General features: G+C 45.9%; 1 protein-coding gene across 1 annotated transcript in view; it reads left to right on the top strand.

The window, feature by feature from the left end:
• LOC121290478 (cytoplasmic tyrosine-protein kinase BMX-like) overlaps positions 1–20,830 on the top strand; it is a 94,739-nt gene extending 73,909 nt beyond the window's left edge. The window contains exons 15-18 of the mRNA XM_041210917.1: positions 2,706–2,770; positions 11,242–11,360; positions 17,366–17,523; positions 20,527–20,830. Of these exons, the coding sequence (XP_041066851.1) occupies positions 2,706–2,770; positions 11,242–11,360; positions 17,366–17,523; positions 20,527–20,601 (417 nt within the window). The 3' untranslated portion in view covers positions 20,602–20,830. The remainder of the gene's footprint in view (positions 1–2,705; positions 2,771–11,241; positions 11,361–17,365; positions 17,524–20,526) is intronic.
• The last annotated feature ends 367 nt before the right edge of the window (positions 20,831–21,197 follow it).

Here is a 21,197-nt window from a genome sequence, read left to right as displayed (position 1 = left end):
TTGCTTTTTATATATGTATAAAAGGCCTTGAGATTTTCCTTAATCCTGGTTGCCAATTACTTTTCATGACCCCTTTTAGCCCTCCTGACTTCTTGATTAAGCTTCTTCCTACTTTCTTTGTCTTGTCCATGGACTTCATCTGTTCCCAGACTTCTAGCCTTGTAGATGGTAGACAGGCTTTGGGGAGTCAGGAAGCGAGTAATTCATCACAGGATTCCTTGCCTCTGATCTGATCTGGTAGCCACAGTCTTTATATGGCTAGTCCAGTTCAGTTTCTAGTCAATGGTAATCCCCAGGATGTTGATAGTGGGTGATTCAGCAATGGTAATTCCGTTGAACATCAAGGGGAGATGGTTAGATTCTCTTTTGTTAGAGATGGTAATTTCCTGGCACTTCTGTAGTGTGAATTTTACTTGCAACTATCGGCCCAAACCTGAATACTGTCCAGGTCTTGGTATATATGGATACAGACTCTGAGGAGCCGTGACTGGTGCTGACCATTATACAATCATCAGCAAACATCTGCTTCTGATGTTTTGATATTGGGAAGGTCATTGATGAAGCAGCTGAAGATGGTTGAGCCTAGGACACTATGCTGAGGAACTCCTGCAGTGATGTCCTGGGATTGAGGCAATTGATCTCCATCTACCACAACCATCTTCCTTTGTGCTAGGTATGACTCCAACCAGTGGAGAGTTCCCCCCACCCACCCACCCCCCCACCCGATTCCCATTAACTCCAGTTTTGCTAGGGCTCCTTGATGCCGCACTTGGTCAAACGCTGCCTTGATGTCAAGGGCAGTCACACTCACCTCACTGCTTGAGTTCAGCTCTTTTGTCCATGTTTGGATCAAGGCTGTAATGAGGTCAGGAGCTTAGTGGCCCTGGCGGAAGCCAAACGGAGTGTCAGTGAGCAGGTTATTGCTTGATAGAACTATCAATGACACCTTCCATTACTTTGCTAATGATTAAGAGTGGACTCATAGAGAGGTAATTGGCCAAATTGGATTTGCCCTGCTTTCTGTCGATAGGCCATACCTGGGCAATTTTCTACATTGTCTGGTGGTTGCCAGTGTTGTCTTTAAATACCGCTTGTATGATTTCCATACTTCTACATTTTTAATTTTTATTTTGTTCAGTTGAGTGCAGTGTTGGGCACACGATGGGGTAGGTGAACCCTGGGAACAGTACTGCAAAAATTCTCCACAAGAAGACCAGAATTATACTCATGAAGAACAGAACCAAACAATTTAAAGTATTGTAAATTCTGTACAGTTTTGCATGGATACATGATGAAAAATAGTTTCCATTGCTTATAAAATTGGTAAAAAATAAAATGCGCCATAGACTGAGCATTAGAAATTAGGGGAAATTAGAAGGAATGCCTTAGCACTAAGAACTATTTGAACAGGGTCGATTTATCTCCTGAATTCTTGCGAGGGACTGTAATGTAATTTGAAAGAGAACTGAATAAGCATTTGAAAGGAACAATATTTAATGGGACATGGTAGAGAAGTGAAATGAGAGTAGATAACTCTGAATTTCCTCTTTGCCACAATGGAAGCTGTTGTTTTACTGAGCCATGCTTTAAGCTTGTTCTCCCAACTATTGTCTAGTTCTCATAGTGAGAGGGGATCACTAAGGTTACTTATTACTCGGATGAAGGAAGTGCAGACTATTGCTGCTGTGATTGTGCTTGTAATCTATCTAGCAGTGAGAGATGAAAACTTTTCTTCAAATTTCAAACCAGCTGAACTTGCTTTTTTGCATAATGTGATTGAGTACACCGCGTGGTAAGCCAGAGAAATTTGACCCTTGTAGCAATGTAGCATATGATTGCAACAACAAACAGGTCATATAACATTGTTTGCTGATCTGTGCTATGTTACAATGCATCGCCCACATTTGCCTTGGTGAATGTGCCATGGTAACGTCTTGACCAGTCAGAGCCTACTTGCCAACTAATCAGCACCCCCTTTCTCATGCAGTATAAATTGTTGTTCACTGAAATTTGACATTCTTGCATCTGTCCTGATGAGTGCAAGGTGAAAAGTTTTGACAGTATGTCTCTTTTCTCAGCAAAACTCAAATTCTGTACTGCCAAGCAATGATAATGAGATCATCTTCTGCCACGATTGAATTGTTAAGGTTTATAAGCTACCACCTTTAGAATTTTTATACCCAATTAACTGGCTCCAATTTTGTTTCAGTAACAGGATGGACAGAGTATAGGGGCAAATGGTGATGTAGTCATAATGTCACTGGACCAGTAATCCAGAGGCCCAGGCATGATTTAGGACATGGTATAAATCCCACCGCAGCAGATCCTGGAATTTAAATTAATGAATCTGGAATATAAAGCTAGTCTCAGTAATGGTGACCATGAAACTATCATTGATTGTTGTAAAGACTCATCTGGTTCACTAACGCCCTTTAGGGAAGGAAATCTGCCATCCTTACCTGGTCTGGCCTCCATGTGACTACAGGCCCACAGCAGAGTGATTGATTCTTAACTGCCCTCTGAAATGGCTGAGCAAGCCACTCAGTTCAAGGGTAATTGGAGATCGGTAACAAATTCCATCCTTGCCTGCAACACCCATGTCCCATGAAAGAATAAAGGAAAAAATAGATATTTGTTTAATTCTACTGTTTGTGAGATTTATATTTAGTTTAAATTAAATGTTGTTCTTTTATTTCTATTTCCAGGCTGCTAGAAACTGTTTGGTTGATAATACACTGATAGTCAAAGTGTGTGACTTTGGAATGGCCAGGTAATTATATTTGAGATGAGCACCCTCCTACTCTGTGACATTCTGTAGCTACTCTTGGGTTGCCCCCTTGAAGTGCAGCAACAGCTCATTATTGGTAACACTTCCTACAATTAAAGCCAGCCATTGATCCATGGTGTTCTGCTTTTCCAATTTCTAGGTCCATTTTTGGCTGAGCTTTCAGGGTGGGAAGGAATGGGAAATCTGATGGGAATTGTTCTGCTGGCTGTTCGCCAAGCTCTGTTGGTTAACTTAGCTAACTGAACTGAATGGGTGATGGGAGGATACTTGTGCTGTGAGTAATAAATAAGGGGGATTAAAAGTAAACAAGAAGTAACAGAATAAAGGGAAAATTAATCTCAAAACCTTTTAAAAAGCCCAGAAAGCATCTCGATCTTCAATCTGTTACCAGACTTGGCCAAGGTTGCTGAAGGAGTGAACTGTGAACTGAAGAACACCTATGAAGGGAAAGGGGGCCCAAGATGCAGGCAAATGGTGAAGGGGCACAGCAGCCAACCCCGTGTTTCATGACTGCTGAAGTAGAAGCCTGTTGCTCCATAAGATGAGCTGCTCTCTCTTCCAGTCTGGCCATCACACCCATAGCTTGGCAGAGAGATGGAGCCAAGATTCAAGCCCTATTACAATCACGGGAGTGTAGCTACAGGGGTCTTGGCAGCTAATGGCTGACTAGAAGCAGTTCAGAGAAGGTTCATTAGGCTGACTCCTGGGATGAAGGAGTTGTCTAAAGAGGAAAGGTTGAGCAGGTTGGATCTATACTCATTGGAGCTTAGAAGAATGAGAGTTGATCTTACTGAAACATATAAAGTTCTGAGGGAAAAGCATTAAAGCAAAACAGTGTGGATGCTGGAAAGCTGAATAAAAACAGAAAATGCTGGAAATACTCAGCAGGTCTGGCAGCATCTGTGGAGAGAGAAACAGAGCTAATGTTTCGAGTCCGATGTGACTTTTCTTCGGAGTCTTCTTGAATTGAATGGGTTCAGGGAGGATACTCGTGCTGAGAGAAACAAAGAAGAGGAATTTAAAGTAAATGGGAAGTAACAGAATAAAGAGAAAAATTAATCTCAAAACCTTTTTAAAAGCCCAGAAGCCCCCCAAGAACAGTCATATGGACTTGAAACATTAACTCTGTTTCTCTTTCCACAGATGCTGCCAGACCTGCTGAGTTCTTCCAACATTTTCTGTTTTTACTTAAGGTTCTGAGGGAGCTTGACAGGGCAGATGTTGAAAGGATGTTTCCTCTTGTGGTGGAGTCTGGAACTACGGGTGTGATTTTCCACTCCGGCCAGCAGTGGGTGCAATGGCAGGTGAGAAAGGAAAATATCACGGGAGCTCAAAGGTCAGGTTTATGTCGTCCGCTCCAGGCACACGTTTCCCATTGTGCCATGTCAGTAACAGCATTTGAATACATTTGAATATCTTGAATATTCATTATGAAGGAATCACTGGGTCAGAGGCCCATGCCAGCATCTAATTCAACCAGCGGCATACACGATCCCATATAAGGGACGTGCACCTGGCAACTTGTACTTCACTCATGACTTTGAGGTTTGTTCTCCTACCTTTACACCGTGCATCGCTCGTGGCTCCTCCAACTCTGTGCCAGGCTGTGCAGGCAATAGCACAACATTTTGAGAGTGGTTTCAGAGCCAAGGACTTATGTGTCAGACCAGCAGTAAGGCAGTGGGCAGGCGGGGGGGGGGGGGGGGGGGGGGGGGGGTGGGGGGAGTAGTTTACATGAGCTCGAGGACAAAGGTTTGATGGGGTGGGGGAGTGAGGGTTGTTGGGGGTAGACTAGACAGAGACAAAGGAAGCGGCTGGAGGGCAAAGGCCTGACTGGGGAAGATGGTGGGGGGGTAGGGGGCTGGGAAGGCCGGACAGAGGCAAGGGAAGGGGCTGGAGGGCAATGGCTTGATTGGGGTAGGGGGAAATACTGGGGACGGGTGCACTCAGACACATGAGAGGTGGTGAGAACGTCCTCCGGGCCAGAATAGGAAGAGTCCAAAAGTGAGTCTGCCCCAGGAAGGGCGGGGAGCCGAGTAAAGAAGTGCATCAGGTTGGATTGCTGAGCTTGCAAAGTCTGTCTCAGTCCCAGGCCAGACAGTGGGAGGGCCTGTCAGTCCAGTAGTGCCCAGCAAGATGCACAGGGCCTGGTCACCATCTCGCAGGCATCGGTCCAGGGGGCTTGGGGCATAATACTGGGCTGCAGATGGCACAGCCACAGTCAGGGAAGGCATCTGTAGATCAGGAGCAGGTTGTGTATGGGTGAGTACTCAATGGCCTCATAAGGGGTCTCTCTGTATGCCACTGTGCAAAAGGCTTCAACAAGGGGAGGGGTAAGGTCCACATGGGGAATAGGCACATCCACCTCAAACGATTCAGGGGGTAAGACAGGGTTGTCTATCGCAATGACAATGGGATCAAGGAATACGGGGGAAGACTGAGAGTTATTGGAGAGAGGGAAACCTGAATGTTATGCTTCTCCAGGACGATGGGAGGGAATTCCATGGTCACAAAGGGTGAGTCGGAGCTGGTCTGGTGGTAGAACCTCAGCACCGCCATCTTGTAACTGGAACCTATGGTGCAGTAGAAAATGAAACTGTAGGAACACGCTGGTGGGGAGGGCTCTTAGAGCCTCTGGGAGAAGTGGATCTCTGCACTGCTGGGAGGGCCAACTTAAGGGGCTTCCAACTGATACCTGTATTCCCGAATAAGGAGGAACGCACAGCTGAGACATGTTAGGAGCACTTTAGTAACAATAGGTGTAATCAGGAGCGCACTCATACAAGATTAATTCCAATTCATGCCACTAACCGATCTCCTTGCAATAGCCTCTTGTCCCAAGTGTAGAAATTCTCCAATGCAACAATAAATCAAAAACCAACTGGGCCACTGGACAAGCTGCTGAAGGCCGTTGAAACTTGTACCTCTGAACCCTGCAGCTGGCAGCTTGAGAGATGTGAAACCCCAGGCCTGCCTAAAATAATCTCATTCCCTCACTGAACATTTGCCCTTATGTGTATTCCAAAGGACGTAGTCATAGAGTGGCATGGGATGAGGATTCTAGCATCTGGGATCAAAGCAGTACATCCTAGCACCTGTCCAAAGCAATCTCAGCATGAGCTCTTGGAATCGGGATGTGGGGGGTTGATGGTGAAGTGCACACTGGCATTGTGCTGCCAGGGAATCTTGTGGCGATGAGGTGTCTCAACTGAAACCAACCCCTTGAAACTGTAGTTGTTCACTGGCCACCGACAGAGAGAGGGGCTTTGGAGGCTGACGCTCACTCATGTTTCTCTTCAAAGTTCCAGCACAGAGGAGAGCATAAGGAAGATGGAGGGTGTATTTAATGTTGCCTCCATCATCACATGCAGGCAGGGGGAAAGGTGGAGAAGAGTGCCAGGGTGTGCCAGGCTCGCCAAAGGGAGGAGCTTCACCCTGATGAGCGAGGAGCAGCAGGGCCCCCTCCAGACCCAGAGGAAGAAACTCACAGAAATGCTGCGTGTAGGCACCTCTCAGGACCAAAGGTGTACAGAAGGTGCATGTCTTTTCTGCAGATGAGCAACAATCAGTGTCATCGACGCCTCCGCGTGTCCAGGGATCTGGTGGCTCATGCCTGCCACATTCTGCAGAGGTCGACACCACAGGCTCTGCAAGGACATCGATTGCCAGTGGCTCTGAAGGTCACCGCCGCTCTTCTACACTAATGGCTCCTTCCAGGGCTCCACTGGGGGTCTCTGTGAGGTCTCTCAAGCTTCCACCCACAAGTGCACACAGGAGGTGATGGACATCTTCTTTGCCAAGGCCCACAATTACACGCACCTTGTTAGAGATGAAGCCAGCCAGGCAGCCCGAGCACTGGGCTTTGCTGTTGTTTCAGGATTCCCACAGTTGCAGGGGGCCATTAACTACACTCATGTGGCTATAAAAGCTCCCTGGCAACAGGTACTCCAATACATCAACAGGAAAGGCTTCCTCTCGCTCAATGTGCAGCTGATCTGTGACCACCAGAAACAAGTGTGTGCGAGATACCCAGGAAGCTACCATGACTCCTACGCCTTGAATAGATCGCAGATTCCGGACATCTTCGAGAGCCCACACCACATCCAGGGTTGGCTGCTCAGTGACAGGGGCTACCCGCAAAGGAGGTGGCTGATGGTTCCTGTCCGACAGCCAGCCACAGACGCCAGCCGAGGGAAGGTACAATGATGCTCATCCCACCACCCAAACATTGGAAGAGCAGACCATTGGCATCTTGAAGATGTGCCTCCAATGCCTGGACAGACCTGGCAGAGCACTCCAGTACACCCCCCAGAGGGTCTCACAGATCATCCTGACTTGCTGTAACCTACACAACCTGGTGCTCCAAAGGAGCAATGTCTTGCCAGATGACTAGATGGGGAGCTGCATGTCTCATCCGAGGATAAGGACATCGAGAGGGCTGAAGGCGAGGAAGCTGAGGCTGCAGGGGAAGAGGCCGTAGCACAGACCACACAAGACAGGCATGCACGTGAGGCACTAATAATCACCAGATTACAGAAGGATGATGATGAGATGCAGTGATTATGTTCTTGGGTCACTGGCCACCATGCTGGGTCCACATTACCACCTGTGTCACTATCCTGCTCATTTCAACCACCCACTTCAGTCTGAGAATGAGTTGGTACACATTAAGGTCACCATGTCCTCATCCTTTGAAGGATGATGTTACCTCGGGAGCATGCTGCCTTTCTGAAATATGGTACTAAGCGCAGGAGTGCTTCTCAGCATCACATGTCAGATGGTGCAGCCTCTTCAAGCATCTCCCCAGCATCCCAGTCACTAAGGCAGCCTATAAGAGGCAGGAGCTGGAATACAACCCTCAGTGCGCTCGTGTCTGTGTGTCTACAGCTATGGGACAAATGCTTTGGTGAAAATGCGAGGTGAGATTCGAGCCAAGCCTGCTGGGGATGTTCTCGCAGTGCTCATGCCTGTTAATCACACTGAGTCCTCAGAGTTACTTCAATCCTCATAACAATGACATCCTGAACTCTCAGTGAAGGACGTGGGGCTGCAGTCAGCCTGACTTTCAATCAGCATGGAGCACCTTATCAGCCCCATTTTCAGACACTCGCCTGCTACACAGGAACATACCTCCTCTTCAATACATTATTTCCCCTTGATGACCAGCCATGGCCCTAGCTAGCCTGAAAATGCAAACAGACCATGGAGCCCTCCAGGCTCAGCATTGTTGATAATAAAGAACACACATCAGCTGCATTCTATCCTTGCTCCTATCCCATTTCCACCCTCCGCATTGTCATCCCATCGAGCTAACCTACACACTTCGAGATCAGGCTCAATAGTTCACACGACCCCAACACATCACCATCTGAAATTAGCATTGCACAGCTTGCCAAGGGTTTAGGTGAGGGGATGCATAGCAGACCTTACGGCCCAGCGCTGCATCCGTACATGTTCACAATTGCCTTGTGGGCGCAATGAAGACAACTCCGGAGTCACTAACGGGAAATGCTGCAGCTTTGAGCCCAAGGACAAAAATGTGTCGGTGAGGGTCAGAGCTCAGGAACATTGAGGTGGGAAGAAGCTAAGCAGATTTTCACTCAATGCTGAATGCAGACATAGGAGCAACTGAGCTGGGAGATTGAACACCCTCACGGCTGATGGAGAATTCATGGAGTTCAAGGAAAGATTACCCGTCTCCATGTGCATCTGCATCTCTCCTACACCACACCTTCATCTTTCCACAATGCAGACAAGTTGGGGACTACGTGAGCCTCCATCTTACACAGCCAGGAATGAACACTTGAACCTGCAATGCACGTCTAAAAAATGCCTTACACAAGCACACTTTACATTGAGAGTGATGCTTCACTGATGTCGGGAATGAACTGAGATTTGACACTCGCTGTTATGAGATAGCTGCACACAATATCAACCTGAGCCACATGGTGCAACATCTGCAATAAGTGGGGAGCGAGAACATGGTGTGAGACCTGATTAAACACCACCCAGCTCCCCATACAGAGGCGGCACGCTCAAGAGGAGATGTGAAATGGGTGCAATTCTATTTATGTTATTGGAAATTATGTACAGCTGGTGAACACCCATGCAATCGTTGTGCTCCTAGTATTTCTTAATCTTCCTAACCATACAGCTATGTCTAGGTCCATCCCCGACATCCAGAGCAGAGATAGAAGCAGCCTGTTGACTGCTACACCCTGTCTGTGATGACTTTGGCGGGCATCCTCTGCAGGGCAGAGACCTGGAGGGCCCCGGCCTGCTTTGGGTCTCCTGCTGTGGGACAGGTGGACCCTCCTCGGCCTGTGGAGCTGCAGTTGAGGAGGTCACAGGCAGAGGGCATTAGGATCAGCTGGACTCCCAGAGTCACCTGGGCAGATGGCCCCGGGGTGCCCTCTTCCCATGGATGCCCAAGGGCCCCTGCCTGACTCCTTGAGGAGAAGGAGCACCTGGAGTGAGATCTAGGTGCCCTGACCCCTGTCATGTAGCCATTGCTGAATGTCACCAATGCCTACAGCAATGGAGTGCAACTCCCGCAGCAACACAGGCACTATATCCTGGTCCAAGGTCTCCATGGCAGACGCCATCCTACCAGTGTTGACCTCGGTGCTTTGGCATGTCAGCGGTATGACCTCAGCCTGAACACAAACAATTCCTCCATCGTACAATCTGTGGAATGCGGCTGACAACCCTGCCTGATATTCCTGTGCCTGTAGCTGTACCTCCGCCATCTCCGTTAAGACCAAATGCACAGGCTCGTCATCTGACTGCGACTCAGCAGAATCCTGGCCTCCAGCAGCCCTCCGAGTGTTCATGACCTTGGACTGGCCTTCCTCCGCCTGCTGTGGACCAGAATCTGTGCTCACCAAATTGTGACACCGAAACTGCTCTAGACCTAGGTCTCACCGAGGTGCGTGCCTCTACACTGGTGGAGGGTGTGGGTAAGCACAGTGACGGGTCTTCCAGCAGCGTGACATCTGAACTCTCGACCAAGGTATCCTCAGGGCTGGAGATGAGGGGCTGGCTCCCGGTGTTCCTGGGGTGTTTGGCTGTGATGCCTATTAAAGAGAGTAGAGGTAATTAGTGCATGGGAACAGACTCCAAGATATAACAATGCACTCACAGTGCAGCTACTGAAGGAGTGGCTGGTGAGGGGTCCTCACTTAGGTCTGTGCCATTGACCTCACTGTTGCTCCAAGCACAGCCCCAGTGTCTCTGACCAGCTCAACAGCACACTCCTCGTAGGGACTTCTCATCTGCAAGCATCGTTAGTCTTTGGAGTTTACTACCCCAAAGAGCAAGGTTAAGTTAGACAGAGTTTTGATCTATAAGGGAATCAAAGTTTTTGGAGGGGACTGGCAGGAAAGTGGAGTTAATGCCAGAATCGGATCAACCATGATCTTATTGAGTGGCGCAGCTGGCTTGATGGGCCTAATGGTCTTCTGCTGCCCCTATTTCTTATGATTTTATGATCTTAGTTCTGCTTTTGCCTCTCTGCTGACTCAGGACTGATAGTTGCCCATGCTCAGTGCCAAATAGGCTCGCCAGGGTTGAGAAGTTGTTTCCCCTCCCTGGGGAATCTCGAACCGGGGGGGTGGTGGGGGGGGTGGCGGGGGGGGGGGTGGGGGGGGGGGGGGGGTGATGGTGGGGATGTGGGGGGCATTGGTGGTGAGGGGACAGTCTCAGGATAAAGAACCCATCATTTACGACAGAGATAAGGAGAAACTTCTTCACTCGAAGGGTTGTGAATCTTTGGAATTCTCTAGCCCAGGGGGTTGTGGGTGCTCCATCGTTGAATGTATTTAAAGCTGGGATAGACAGATTTTTGGTCTCTCAGGGAATGAAGGGATATGGGGAATGAGGGAAAATTGAGGCAGAAGATCAGCCATGATCATATTGAGTGGCAGAGCAGGCACAAGGACCCATATTGTCTACTCCTGCTTCTATTTCTTATGTTCTTTTCCTTTTATGAACCTCTTTGTGTCCACCAAATGAAATATTAAATTAAATTAATATTAAACTGGAGCAGAACTGCAGCCCATTCCCTGCTTCCAGCTGCTGTATGCACACTGGAGGACAGGTCACTGGTACAAGGCCCAGGCTGCATTGTGTAGGCTGCCACAGCATGGACACGAGAATATGGCCAGTGCCTCGGAACCATACCCAGCATAAGTAAGCGTCATCACCAGTCCATGGCTCCTCTCAACCTGCCCAAACGTTGGGCCATCACACTTTAACTGTGTTGTCCAATCCTTTGTAGAAAACACAAATATTTCAGTTACTCCACATACTTTGACAAAATTTCATTGTGATCAGCGTGTAGATGTTTGGTGAATTTAAATTCATGTGTTCAGTTGCGTTTGTGTCAAACACTTTTGTCAGGTTTGTTGAGGGATATTTCAGGGCAGGAGCCTCTAACTGTTGTCATTCTTCAGGTATGTTCTCGATGATCAATACATTAGCTCAACAGGAACCAAATTCCCGGTGAAGTGGTCATCTCCAGAGATTTTCTTCTACTCGAAATTCAGCAGTAAATCAGATGTGTGGGCCTTCGGTGAGCATTTACTTTCTGGATTTCAATTGTAATGTAATCAGGTTCTGGAAACTCATTCTGGGGAAACAAATATCCTCACAGCTTTCAAAATGGAGCATTCTATCACACATACAGATGTTGGGGAGCGTGTTGCACATTTAACAGGCTTGTGAATTTACTACTTTATCATATAAAGTATCATATATTGTCGGTGCAATTCTGTGTAACACTGTACTTCAAAACAATCCGGTTCTGTTGCCTAATGATCACCACACACATTCTTCCTGCCGAAATAATTGACAGCTACAATGTGAGTGGTAATGGGAAATAAAAATTCAAGTAATAAAACACTGAATTTGGAAAAAAATGGGTAAACCCATTGTCCACGCTCTGATTATCCACAATCCTGATTATCTACAATCCTAATTATCTATCAGAACTTGGGCAAGACAAAACTTCGCCCTACAAGAACCTGTATTTAAATAGTGTCTTTAATGTTGAAAAATATCCCAAAGCAGGTAATAGGCATTCAAAAAGCAGGAACATAAGAACAGGAGGCAATCACCTGACCCTGAAAGCCGATTCTGCCATTCAGTTAGAAATGGCTGATTATTTTTTCCTGTTTTTTAATGATGTTCCTCTTGGCATGCGTACAGCAATACCACAGAGATTAATCTTCACTTCCTAGATCATGCATTAGCTACTTTCATTGAAAATAGCATTCAAAAGTATCTTAAAATGGGCAATTTTCTTTGACCTCACTGCAATGTGTAAATACAGTTTGGCCTATTTGTCAAAATATCAAGCATTCTTCCTCCCTGGGTTACTGACACCATTCAACTGCTTGCTCCTCAGGGATCAGGTGGTTCAGGGTGCATAACCCCTGGAGGAAACAGACAAATGGGCTGCCCCACTGGTCGAACTTAGCCCCAACCTTGTTCAATTTGTACACCAATGACCTTCCCCAGCCCAGTCCCGGGTGACATTTGCTGTGGCATATAGGCTGAGAGTTTCCTGGAGTTAGAAGACACACTGAACGACCATATTGCAAAGCTGGTCGACTACTGCAAGACCTGGTGCCTAAAACTGAGCTCCAGTAAAACAGTCTCTAGAACATTCTGCCTTCACAATGCCAGTGCTAAGTGGGAACTGAACATCACCCTGGATAGCCAGAGACTGAAGTACGATTCCCACCCTGTTTAATCAGGCGTCACCCTTGATGGAGCCCTCATGTCCAGACTTCACCTCATCAAGCCTGCAGAAAAAATTAAAACCTACACCAACTTCCTCAGTAAGCTAGCCAGCTTACTGACAATCACAGGCCAAGACTCTAAGGACCTTTGCTCTTGCCATCATGCACTGAACTGCAGAATAGTGTTCTCCAATATGGTACCAATCTGCCCCCACACCAAACTTATCAATGTGCATCTTAACTCAACAATGTGCATCATCACAGGTACCCTTTGACCAATTCATTTCCCCTGGCTCCCAATCCTGAACAACACTGCCCCCACCCACCACCAATCTCCCACCCATCCCCACATTAGGAGGGTAATTGTAACAGGCAAGCTATGGGAGAAGGTCTACTCCTACCCAAGACTGCCTTTATTCAAAGACCCCCTCCATCCATCAGCATTACACTTCCATCTTGCCACCCCATATGGTTAAACTCGCCATGCCGAGAAGTAACAATTGCAGACCTATGGTAGGAGATTGGCAGTGGAAAACACCCATCAGAAACCACTCTCTCATCGCAGACCCCACTGCTCATTCACCTAGCTTTGATCTCCCATGGCAACAGTTGGGCCCTTTTAAACCATTTCCAGACTGGCCAAAGCCTCTGTGCAGCCATCCAACATCAGTGAGGTCACCAAGACCATCCAATTTGCAGCTGTGGTGCATTACAAACAAAGACTCACATTGTCGAGGAATGTCTGATGACTAAACTTGAAGGCTGGCTTAAAGACCTCCATATAGCCACTGATGAGGCTATTGCCTGACACTGTGACTTTGCACAGCTAAATAAATAAATAAATGCATACTTCCGGAGAGAGCACAGAGTCGCTGCAGGGTTTGCAAGCTGGCAGTACATGACGAATGATGAAAATACAGACTGCTTCACTCTCCTGACCAGGATTCCCCTCTCACTACCCCATGTGGGACCGTCACACAGAAACAGTGAGGCAGATTCAGTCCTACAGGACCTTTCAATGCTACCGCCTTCTCCAGCCTGTGATGGCAAAGGCTGCAATAGATCCCAAGAAGCAGTGGTAATGATCCTGGGTTCCTGTAGCAGCCTTCTTTCCCTGTTAACAGAGCCCCACATGGCTTCTGACATAGACCTTGGCCTCTGCCTACAAGATTATCCTGCTTCCCTTCTTTGGGACATGTCTGCTCCTTTACCTGTCCAGCCTCCAATTCTGATGTTGCAGCAAGGGCTCTGTAAGGCTTTGGTGACTGGGCAGTGATGAATTCCAGGATGGTGGCAGGAATTATCTGGGGTCCTGCTGGGCATAACTAACAAACCCTGACCCAGGGAACTGAGAGGGCCAGAGGATTGAGTGGAACATCATTGTGGGAAGATAATCCTGGCCAATTTCTGTTAGTTTTGCTGTATTTTGCCAACAAAATAACAGAGACTGGGTGGCAAGAGAAATAGTTTAAAATGGATTCTTTGAGACGTACCAAGGACATACTAAGGCATTGCATGCTTGTTTAATTTTATTTATCATTCTTAATCCAATAGTATTGGTGTATCATAAATGTTACAATAAAAAGTGAGTTGTCTCAATTATCTGCCAACTTCAATTTCCATTCAGCATTGGGGAGCAGCTGTCCTCTAATATTATGAATAATGGAGGTTCCAATGCATGCGTGAAAATGAATAATTGACATGTGCAAGACTAACACAATCTCATGATTGTGACAACATCCAAATCTCTGTAGTCTATTACTACCTCACACTGCTCTGCCACCCTTATTCTGTTCTGTACAATGCTTTCTCTGTCATTTATTAGTGGAGCCATTCCTTTCACAGTCACCCATTGAGCAGAAATCAAAACTACTTAGGAAATATTTGCCTAAAGCGAAGACAAAACTAAGAACTGAAAATCAAAGATTCCCTCATTGTCTTTGGAGAAGTTAGTTTGTAAAAAGGAAAGAAAGAAAACCCGAGGGGAACATTCCTCAGGGGGAATGGATTCTCCAATCCATTCCTGAATATTCCTTTAACAGCTATCATGTGCCGGGTGGTAGTAGCTCTGGTGCTAGTTCACCAGCTTGTGCCTTAAGCAGAGTGCTCCAGTCCTCAAGTACCAGTGCTATTGGGACTGAGCACATTAAGGTCATACAGAGGTGGTGCAATGATCTTAGCTAACGGTAAGAGCAAACAACCGAAAGTCCAATGTCTGAACTTCCTGATTGTCACAGCAATCTACCCCTAAATTATCTAAGTTGGTTAAAAAAAGCTCAATTTTACGGTCAGTGGCAAAGCAAAGGACTTGCCACTGACCTCGAAGAAAGCTGCCTTCAAAGATTTAGTGATCTCTGTGATGTGGATTTCCCCTTTCCACTGTCGCTTTGTTTCTGTCATCAAGTCAAGGGAATCTCTGGGCATCCAGCAGCAATGGTGCCAGCAAGTAGGGTGCGCAGCCAATCACAATGAAGTATTCTCACAGACAGCAAACCAGAATGTTAAAAAATGAGTCTTTTAATTTTTAACTTTTATAGATAGTGAAATAAATGATTGGGACATATAAGTAAAATGCTGCAGATGCGGGAAATCTGAAATAAAAACAGAAAATGCTGGAAAAACTCAGCAGGTCTGACAGGATCAATGGAGAGAGAAACAGAATTAACATTTCAAGTCTGTATGACCCTTCTTCAGATCTAAAGAGAAGTAGAAATGCGATGAATTTTGTACTGTTTAAGAGAGTTTGGAGCAGGTAGAGCAAGAGAGAAGGTGAGGGATAGGTGGGCACTAAGGAGAGATTTGGCAAAGATGTCATGGACACAAGACAAAGGGAGTGTTAATAGTAGTGGTAAAGAGTAAAAAAGGTGCTGATAGTGGCATAAAGGTAAGAGAACAGAATGTGTTAATAGCAGAACAAGGATCAGCACTCTGTGAAAGCCCAACATAGAAACAAGTGACACATGGTCCTGTGAGGGGAGGGGGGTTGGGGAAAAAGATGAAAAACAGGATTTAAAAAAAAACGTATACAAATAAATAAGAAAAGATATAAAAATTGGATTAAAAAAGGGGTCAAGATGGAGGACAGAGTTCATGGTGTGAAGTTGTTGAAATCAATGTTAAGTCCGGAAGGCTGCAAAGTACCTAGTCAGAATTTGAGGTGCTGTTCCTCCAGTTTGCATTGAGTTTCACTGGAACAATGCAGCAGGTCAAGGACAGGCATGTGGGGCATGAGAGCAGGGTGGTGTGTTGAAATGACAAGCGACAGGGAGGTCTGGGTCATGCTTGTAGACGGACTGAAGGTGTTCCGCAAAGCAGAAGGAGACCACATTGGGAGCAGCGAATGCAGTAAACCAAATTGAAGGAGGTGCGCAAGTGAAGCGCTGCTTCACCTGAAAGGAATGTTTGGGCCCTTGGACAGAGAGGAGGGAGGAGGTAAAGGGGTGGAGGTAGAAACAAAAATACCATAAACAAACTTTTAAAAAATGTAGAATTTCTTATCTTAATGGAGAAATTTAATTTTAAACAATCATAAAATCACTCTTTCAGGTTTAGAGAGGTTTTTTTATTAACAATTAAGAACTTAGTGCACTGTTAAATACACAGTTCCATCTTATTTCACAAGCTGTAGCATTTTCAAGGTTTTTAACAGTGAGACTAAGAGCACAAGAGTGCAAGTCCTCTTCAGTTTAATGATTTCCCATTGATTGCAGTCAGAGGTAGGGGGTCTTCAGCAGTGTTTCTCTGGAGGGGCATGGAATACACTGGGAATACATGGAATACACTGAAAGCAACTTTTGCAATTCCATGCTTAGCTGTGTTCACGCGGACAGTTTTGCTGTCATTACTATCGCAAATTCTGGGCCATTGATAACATTCCAGCATGGTGTCAGACTCATGTGTCATTAGACAGTTCCTGTTGCACTTTTGCGGGAGCAGTTCCTTTTGCACCACAGTTGTGCTTTCAGTCAATTGCTCATGTTAACCGCACTGCCAAAATCTCTTACATTCAATGCACAAATACTAAAATATTAATGGGTGGATGGATACCAAAGTAAGCACAAAACATACAAAATAATATGTAAAATAAGGCTTCTGCAAGCCCCTGTAATATGGCAGTCAGAGAAGCGTATTTGCAGTGGCAAACGCATCGACAAAGTAAACTGTGCCCCTGCTGCAGTGTCATGAAACAATAACTCATACCCTAACCTGCAATAATTCAACGATTGCCTACATTTACAAGTTGCACTGGCACTTCAGGATGCTTGCTGTGACTTTAATTGAGAAAGAATAGCCAGGAAGAGAAATTGGCGCTACAATACTAAAATGTACTCTTGTGCTCTTAGTCTCACTATTAAAAACCTTGAAAATGTTACAACTTGTGAAATAAGATGGAACTGTGTATTTAACAGTGCACTAAGTTCTTAATCACTAATAAAACATTTAGCACACAAACATTATGGGGGTTAAGCTGGGCTGAGTAGATGCCATTTTAACCCCCTATATATTGAATAAAAATTGACACCTGGAATCTCCACAGGATTCTCTGAGCTCTACTCGGAACTCTAGTCGAAGATTAAAGAAATCCCTGGTTAAACATTGTTTCCACCAATTGTCACAGAGGTTCCAGGGTAGAGATTTAACTGCAGAAAGAGACCTTTCAGCCCAATATGTCTGTGCAATTACATTTTGCACAGAAAATAGGCTCATGGACAAATTGTAAAAGTTGCATTGATTGGCCAAACGTCTGTGAATCTGCACACCAAGACAATGACCTACTGACCTCTAGTTAATGTGCGTGCTTTAATTAGAGATCATCTCCCGTTCATTCATATAGGAGTGCTGATGTGGGAAGTCTTTACTTTGGGAAAAATGCCGTACGAAAGGTTTAACAACGGTGACCTTATTTGGAAGATCCTGTCAGGATACAGACTCTACAAGCCACGGTTGGCATCTGAGGAAATCTTTCACATTATGTCAAGCTGCTGGCATGAGGCAAGTGGAACATCTGGATAAGTTAGTCAATATTGGCAGGCAAAAGATGCAGCATTGAACAATGGCTCCCTTAGACTGAAGTTCGAATACCAGAGAAAACTTAAGTGGAGAAGTTAACATGAAGGGAAGTCAGGTCAACTGTCATCACAGAGATTCAACCCCCAGACTATTGTGGACTAATTGGGCAAAACCAGGATGGTAGTGGGGCTTCTTTGATGGGTTTATGTCTCTGAGTTCCTGCAATGAGTTGCTGCAATGGGATCATTACAGGTGGGCAGAATTACATTTGGCCGTGAGGACTACTGACTGGGCTTGGCGCATACCGGGGGAATGGCCACTAGGGGAAAGCAGCAGATGATGGTTGGCACCCATGAAATCACGATCTAGTTCCCATGGCTGTTAAAGCTGAGTTGGGACTTTTTGACGATCTGTGTGCTGATAGATGTTGTAAAATAGACACATCGCTAAAAAAAATTGCTGCTCTGGAACTTGCGGTTAATTTAACATCCGCATATTTTGAAGCTGCTCCATTATCAACAAGCTTGACAATCAGAACCGCCTCAAGAAATCAGACATTTTAGAACACTGATGTCACACACAAAGCATAACAGTAGCTCTGCTTTGAGCTTCATCTTCATTTTTTTGGTCACCTGGGGCCTAGAAAGCCATCGCCACATTTAGAAATCTACGAACTCAGCTACAGAGAAATCCATGTTGGTAGAGTTCTGTTTACCCCAATATGAAGTTCAGACTCTTTCAGTGTAGTACATACCCCACTGGTCTGGACCAAGAGATCTTGGATGTAGGCTGGTAGAACCAAAGGAGAAAGAGAGCTGGATTTAACCAGCCCAAACTGCATGGCCTACAGCAAGGAGGGTGGGTCAAACCCAGCCAGTTGTCCAGTGATACATTATAACATTTGGCTTAAAGGGCTAATGGAAGAAGCGGAAAGGACCCAAGCCCTAAAGCTGAAGACTGAGAATGGAGATAGGGCTTGAGGCTGCGAATGGATACAGGGTTCCAGACTGATAATGGAAAAGGGGCTGCAGACTGAGAATGGAGATAGGGTTCGCGAATGAGAATGGATACAGGATTCCAGACTGAGAATGCATATGGGGTTCCAGACTGAGAATGGAGATAGGGTTCGCGAATGAGAATGGATACAGGATTCCAGACTGAGAATGCATATGGGGTTCCAGACTGAGAATGGATACAGGGTTCCAGACTGAGAATGGAGATAAGGTTGGAGACTGAGAACGAATACAGGATTCCAGACTGAGAATGTATACGGGGTTCCAGACTGAGAATGGATACAGGGTTCCAGACTGGGAATGGATACGGGGCTCCAGACTGAGAATGGATGTAGGGCTCAGACTGAGAATGCATACGGGTTCCAGATTGAGAATGGAGATAGGGTTGGAGACTGAAAATGGATACAGATTCCAGACTGAGAATGTATACAGGGTTCCAGACTGAGAATGGACACAGGGCTCCAGACTGAGAATGGATGTAGGGCTCAGACTGAGAATGGATACGAGGTTCCAGACTAAGAATGGATGCCAGGTTCCAGACTGAGAATGGATACAGGGCTCCAGACTGAGAATGGATATAGGGTTCCAGACTGAGAATGGATACAGGGCTCCAGATTGAGAATGGATATAGGGTTCCAGACTGAGAATGGATATGGGGTTCCAGACTGAGAATGGATACAGGGCTCCAGACTGAGAATGGATACAGGGCTCCAGATTGAGAATGGATACAGGGCTACAGACTGAGAATGGATATAGGGTTCCAGACTAAGAATGGATGCCAGGTTCCAGACTGAGAATGGATACAGGGCTCCAGACTGAGAATGGATACAGGGTTCCAGACTGAGAATGGATACAGCATTCCAGCCTGAGAAAGGACACAGGGTTCAGACTGACAATGGGTACGGAGTCTAGACTAAGAATGCGTACAGGTTTCCAGACTGAGAATGGATACAGGGCTCTGGACTGAGAATGGATACAGGGTTCCAGACTGAGAATGGATACAGGTTTCCAGACTGAGAATGGAAAAGGGGCTGCAGACTGAGAATGGAGATAGGGTTCACAAATGAGAATGGATACAGGGTTCCAGACTGAGCATGGATACAGGGTTCTGGACTGAGAATGGATACTGTGTTCCAAACTGAGAATAGATACAGAATTCAGACTGAGAGTGGGTACAGGGTTCAGACTGATAATGGGTACGGGGTTCGGACTAAGAATGGGTGCAGGGTTCAGACTGAGAATGGATACTAGGTTCCAGACTGTTTGAATGGATACTGGGTCCCAGTGTGTGTTATGTCTGTAGTGCTGCATAGAGAAAATGATCATGAAGGGATAACTTGCCTTTATATGGTACCCTTCCCCACCTCATGACACCCCAAAATGCTTTACACCCAATGAAGTACTTCAGAAATTAGCCATTGTTGGAATGTTTGAAACATGACAGTTGATCTGTGCACCAGATCCCACAAACAGCACTGTGACAATCACCTAATCCGTTATTGTGTCGTGGGCTAATTATTGAATTTGACACAGGGGATAACTCCCCCGCTCTTTTTCAAAATAGCACCATGAAATCTTTCATGATCACCTGTGGGAGTTAACTGTAGCATCCAACAGACATCACCTCGATTGTTCAGTGCACTGAAGTGTCAACCTTAATTCCTGTCCTCAAGTCTGTAGAAAGGGGGCTCTGACAGACATGTAGCTGAGCTCTATTTGACAGTAGCATTTGAAAAGGTAAAATTGGCAAGGAGTCTTTGAGGTTTCTGAATGCCATGTGAGTCTGGGTGAGGGCAGCACCTCCAGTCAGTGTGGAGGCTGTCCTCACTAGGGTGAGCTGCATAATTGCACTACAGTTGCATTACATAATTGCACTACATCTTCCATCAGGTGAATGATACTGGTGTTGATCTTATAAAACTTTATCTTACATCATCGGATTTCTGATTTCCCTATCTTTGTTTTTGCACAGCAACCAGAGGAACGGCCCACTTTTAAGCAGCTGTTATTTAACATCCAGCCTCTCCGTGAAGATGACAGACAATGAACGGGTACTTGTATGCTTTGGACCTTTCCCTTTTCTCATGGCTTCCTGTAATATTTCCTTGTTAAGCATTTTCAGAAAGAACATGTGGATGTTGCATCATAAGTAGTTTCATTCCTCTCTTGTTCCGGATCCAAAAATAAGTTATGGAGAAAATGGCCACTCAACTGCTTCTGATGGCTGGGCAGAACTTGAGCATGCACATCTGTTCCATTACTATAGCACCAAATAAAACCTCTCACCTAATGAGGAAAAGTTTTCAACTGGCTATGTTGTATTCTGACAATGAATGTGAAACAGTAAAGTTACCCAAATTATCACTCGTGTTTCCATTATTTCTTAGTTCTGAGCGCGTAAAGGTAGTTCCACCAATGGAGACCAGGTAGAACATTACTGGGTACTTTTTAATTTCCACTCAGGCTGATGGAGCGTAGGTCTGTACCCTCCTACACTGTAAGGATCCTGAAGGAAGGAAATGTGGGTAAATCTCAATCCAGTTTTCAGTGGAAACGGCACTAATTACAACTTCACTCAGAGGGTAGCATGGGAAATGAATAAAAATGCCACGTTGTTACAGTCTTCTGAGTTTGGTATAGCGT

Source organism: Carcharodon carcharias, chromosome 18, assembly GCF_017639515.1.
Source record: "Carcharodon carcharias isolate sCarCar2 chromosome 18, sCarCar2.pri, whole genome shotgun sequence".
NCBI lineage: Eukaryota > Metazoa > Chordata > Chondrichthyes > Lamniformes > Lamnidae > Carcharodon > Carcharodon carcharias.
Note: the sequence above shows the minus strand (reverse complement) of the source record. Positions and strands in the feature narration are given on the sequence as shown.